Raw genomic sequence first — 5,324 nt, forward strand, 5'->3', positions numbered from 1 at the left:
AAAATAATTGGTAATGTATGAGCTAAAACTAGCAAAACAGTAGCTAAAAGCTAAGAATATCAAAGTGGTAGCTAAAATAATTGGTAATCTATAAGCAAAAAGTAGCAAAACAGTAGCTAAAAGCTAAAAATAGCAAAGTGGTAGCTAAAATAATTGGTAGTCTATAAGCTAAAGGTAGCAAAACAGTAGGTAAAAGTTAAATATAGCCAAGTGGTAGCTAAAAATAATTGGTAATATATAAGCTAAAGGTAGCAAAACAATAGCTAAAAGCCAAGAATAGCAAAGTGGCAGCTAAAAATAATTGGTAATGTATGAGCTAAAAGTAGCAAAATAGTAGCTAAAAGCTAAGAATGTTTAATGGGCAACACTGAATAGTTTTGTTTAAGCTAAAAGTAGCTTAACAGTAGCTAAAACGTAAGAACAGCAAAGTGGTAGCTAAAAATTAATAATGTGGTATAAGATAAAAGTAGTGAAAAGTTGTCCAAAAGCTAACATTAAAAATTATAATTTTGAAAAGTAGCCTAAGCTAGAAAAGTTACTAAAACCAAAGGTCTTAGCACATTATTCACTGTTAAGTTGAATATTTGGATATATATGAATGACTAAAATAATAATAAACACGTAGAAGCAGTTAGATTTAAGAAAATGTAGAAAAGTATAAACAAAAACTTTAGGGATCAAAGATGTTGGCCGTATTGATTTCAACATGTTTAGAATTTAATGATAAAAATATCATTATATAACCCTTTTTTTCCCCCAAATAGGAATCCATTAATTATTGGTTTTATCCCAGTATATCAGCAGCAGTGGGGCAAACAGGATGGAGAAATTAGCCCGGGTAAATCACCGAACGTCCTGAAGAGGGTGGTGTTTGTTTTAAGGTGGCGCGGCGGCTGACGACACGCGGGACTGTGGGATTCTGGGAAAAAGCTCCAACAGGCACCGAGACGCGGGGGGGCCGGACACGCGGTTCTCTGCTTGATGTTTAACTCGGGGGGACTCAGCCAACTTTAAAGTTAACGTGTAACTCCAAGTTTGTTGATTTATTTTGTTTCGCAGCGAACAGGAGTCCGTGGCGCCTCCTTAAATAAGTGCTGGCACCTCACAGAGGGTTCAGAGTGGTGGGCGGGGACAGAACCCCTTTGGAGAGAGAGGAAAAAAACTAAAAAAAAAAAATCACGTGTTTGGAGATCAAAGGAGATCCGCTTTGTAGAAGAGGAGGAGGAGGAGGAGGGTGAGAAAGAAAGAAAGAAAGAAAGAGGGAGGGAGGAGAGCCAAGCGTTTGAGGCAGTGTAAATGACAAGAAGGCTCTCAGTGGTGAAACAAACACGCTTCATCTCGGGCTCCGGATTTTTTTATTTTATTTTTTTATTTTTATTTTTTATTGCACAAACCGGGTTCCTTTGAAGCTCCACCTGACTTCATTATTCCCTCCGAACGATTCCGACAAACATCCGCGTGAAATTATGTCCCGCTCGGCGCAGATCCACCCGGCAAGATGATGATCGCACCGCGGAGAGGCTCGGACCGCGCGCCGGACCCGCTGGTCCTGCTGTCGGTCTGGCTGCTGCTGCTCGCCGCTTCTCCCCGCGGTTCGGCTCTCGCCAAGGATACAGCCTTTGTGGAGGTGGTTCTGTTCGAGTCCAGTCCCAATGGAGATTACACGACTTACACGACCGGCTTGCAGGGACGGTTCTCCAGAGCTGGAGCCACTCTCAGCGCGGAGGGGGAGATCGTACAAGTAGGTGGAATAAACAAATAAATAAATAAACAAATAAATAAGAATAAAAGTGATGTTTTGTCAGCAGAAGGAGCGCAGCTGTCCGGGGGGAGCAGAGGGGGGTTTTTCACCAAACTGCCTTTTTAAAAGTTTTCCACACAGTGTGGGGTGGCTGACAAGATATGTTGTGTGTGTGTTCACTAGTGTGTGTGTGTGTGTTCACTAGTGTGTGTGTGAGGATGGTACTGCCTGCAAGCAAATGCGGTCACAAGATGGCTCCTATCTTGTGGAATTCATCCACAGTGAAAACATGCTGTTGCAAGTTATTTTCTTGATATCTGAAGCTCACTTGTTTCGCTCTTTTTTGCCACTTAATTGCCCCCCCCCCCCCACTCCAGAAAAAAACTTTGCACACTTTGATGCATGTCGCAACAACGAGGCTTCTGTTTGTGTTGCTGGTTTTTTTTTTTTTTAATTGATCAGCTGCTGAAGCGAACCAAAGCTTGAATTAAACTCTGAAGCCACGATCAGGACCTGTGAACACGTGAAGTGTGAGTCCTGCTCCATGTTTTTCTGGTTTGTAAACATTTGGGAGCAGTTAGAAGTGACTGGAAAGTGATCAGAGATTAAACTGACTTGTTAAGAAGTTCTGCAAACTCCTTTATATATGTTGTTTTCTGCTTGATCCCTAATGTTTAGTCTCAACTGTTGTCTTACTCTATATTTATCTTTTCTTTTGCATTTAACATCATATTCATTCAGTTAAGGACTCTGTTTACGTTGAGCGTGGACCCGCGTTTCATAGTTGCTCATTTTGCAAACTTCTTTATACGTATATGCTGTTTTCTGTTAGATCCATAATATTTAGTCTCAACTGTTGTCTTACTCTATATTTCTATTTTCTTTTGCATTTAGCAGTGTATTCATTCAGCTAAGGGGTTTGTTTACGTTGAGCGTGGACCCGCATTTCATTGTTGCTCATTTTGCAAAACTTTTTTATATATGCTGTTTTCTGTTAGATCCCTAATATTTAGTCTCAACTGTTGTCTTACTTTTCTCTTTTCTTTTGCATTTAGCAGCATATACGTTCAGCTAAGGACTCTGTTTACGTTGAGCGTGGACCCGCATTTCATAGTTGCGCATTTTGCAAACTTCTTTGTTTAAATGCTGTTTTCCATTTGAACCCTAATAGTTAGTATCGTCTGTTGTCTTACTCTTTATTTTATTTCTTTTGCGTTTAGCTGCATATTCATTCAGTTAAGGACTCTGTTTACGTTGAGCGTGGACCCGCATTTTATAGTTGCTCATTTTGCAAACTTCTTTATATGTGCTGTTTTCTGTATAATCCCTAATATTTAGTCTCAACAGTTGTCTTACTCTATATTTCTCTTTTCTTTTGCATTTAGCAGCGTATTCATTCAGTTAAGGGCTTTGTTTACGTTGAGCATGGACCTGCATTTCATAGTTGCTCATTTTGCAAACTTCTTTATATGTGCTGTTTTCTGCTTGACCCCTAATATTTAGTCTCAACAGTTGTCTTACTCTATATTTCTCTTTTCCTTTGCATTTAGTAGCATATTCATTCAGCTAAGGAGTTTGTTTACGTTGAGCGCGGACCCGCATTTCATAGTTGCACATCTCAAACTGCACTGTATCATATAGTTCTGGATAATAGTTTATGTTTTTATGTTTGAGCATTTTTTATGTTTTATATATTTTTAATGTTTGAGCTCATGTTAAAGCAGTGAAAAGTAAAAATTTTTGTTTCGCTCTGAGTCTAAAATTAGATAATTTTTTTGTCTGCGTGCCATGCCAAGTGCACTTGGCTGGAGCAGTGTAATGCTTGGATCCAGGTTTTATGCACTGCAAACCCACAAACGATACGAAGCGTTTCCTCCTTTCAAAGTGTTTATTAGACGTTTTATGGACTAATTCTTTTATGATCGGCTCGCTCGCCATTTATAAGGCAGCAAAAGTTTGGTCCTAGTCGCGTTTCAAACGCCTGTGAAGGTTTTCTTGGATTTTTCTGCGACTCCTGGGATGTAACATTTCTTTCTCTGTTTAATTTAAAGTCGCGTCGTTATAAAGCAGTGTTTTGTGTTTTTAATCCTAAAAAAATACAATATCTCCGTAAATATGGAGGTCATTAAAGAAAAGTTGTGGCGTCACAGTTCTGCAATCCCTGCGTGCGTGCAGAACTGTGACGCCACAACAAGTTGTGGCGTCACAGTTCTGCACGCACGCAGGGATTTGTGTCGGTTACTCGTTTATTGTGCCGTGCCATATTTAATCACCCAACACCTCTTCCTGCTCGTCACTATTGCAAATGCAGCAGCACCATCTGACACTTTTAGTTTTTCCCGCCTCCGGAGGACGGCGTGGCGATGGGAGGAAGCTAGGAATGCTCGGAGCGAGGAGTCGGCGCCGCCCGCTCACCCCACGGCGACGTCGGACCTCAGCTTTACATCGAAACCCGCAACTATTTAGGTTTGCTTTCTTCGCAAAACACAGCCCGACCGCTCAGAGACGGCTGCTGCTGCAGTTTTTTTTTTTTTTTTTTTGTCAGCCTGTAATGAGGGCCGTCTTAGATTTCTTGTATATTTTGCCAAAAAATCTCTCGGAGTCGGGACTGACAGCAAATGACAACCTGGAGAGCATAATTTTAAAAAAGCGTATCGGATTCCTCCCTTGCGTATTCTATAGCATTTCAGGAAATTCCTGCGGTGGTTCACGCCGGAGTTAGTTTGAACGAAACATTTAAAACTCTCGGAGGGTGACCTCTGTAGCCGCAACGTTTCTTTGTCCCCCCTTTTTTTTTGTTGAAACTTTTGGTTTTAAGTTCGGTCCGTTTGCCTCGTGTAGTGGTGGTCAGGCCTCTGCAGGTACAGAGGAACGGGGTGGGTGGTGTTTGGGTTGGGGGGGTTCTGTCTTGGCACTGATCCTGAGTAAAGCTCGGGCCACGATCACCACATGTGTGCTCCCAGCTCTCCTTTTCTAATTCCCCAAAGCTAACAGCGCCTCAGCTCTGCCTGAGGAGTGTGAAGAGTGGCACACGCTGCCGGGGCCAAAAATAATACATTTAAGTTAATTTGCTGTTTCTCTAGTTCAAAGGGTCGGGGGGCGCGGTAGTAGACCACGATGATGTAGATCTGGCTCCAGTGCCAAAATCCCAGGCTTCTCAAACCAGTCCCCCGGATTGCTCCAGCTCAACACCGTAAATCATTTCATTAAGATGTGGAGCAACTCTGGAGCTGAACTTTTAAAACTGATTTTTTTTAATGCAAACAAGTGCTGCCAGTGCCCGAATGTGGGCGTATTTATTTCTGTTTATTGTATTTATGTGAGGATTAAAAAAAGGAGGCGGTTCAGAATAAAATAAGTGAGAAAACAAAGATTTAGAGGACTTGATCTTCTCGGCTTATTAAGGGCTCGGCACACGGGAGGCGACGTCGCTCGCTCTCCATTCATTTCCTATGGAGCCTGTGCGGTGAGGCCACAATCGCTCGCCCTCCTCCAGCTAAGCGACCGGCAAAAATAGTGCATGTGAAATTTCATGCTCGTAGACGTAGACGTGCACACGCGAGCTTGCACACGCGAGCTTGCA

The 5,324-nt window shown here is 42.1% G+C and overlaps 1 protein-coding gene across 2 annotated transcripts in view; it reads left to right on the plus strand.

Annotated features, from left to right (window-relative positions):
• The first annotated feature begins 921 nt into the window (after positions 1–921).
• The window catches only part of znrf3 (zinc and ring finger 3), a 103,394-nt gene continuing 98,991 nt past the window's right edge, over positions 922–5,324 (plus strand). For both annotated transcript variants that reach the window (XM_014011159.1, XM_014011160.1), the window contains exon 1: positions 922–1,741. In XM_014011159.1, coding sequence (XP_013866613.1) covers positions 1,499–1,741 — 243 coding nt within the window. In that variant the 5' untranslated portion in view covers positions 922–1,498. The remainder of the gene's footprint in view (positions 1,742–5,324) is intronic.

This window comes from Austrofundulus limnaeus, unplaced genomic scaffold (assembly GCF_001266775.1).
Source record: "Austrofundulus limnaeus strain Quisiro unplaced genomic scaffold, Austrofundulus_limnaeus-1.0 Scaffold77, whole genome shotgun sequence".
Lineage (NCBI taxonomy): Eukaryota > Metazoa > Chordata > Actinopteri > Cyprinodontiformes > Rivulidae > Austrofundulus > Austrofundulus limnaeus.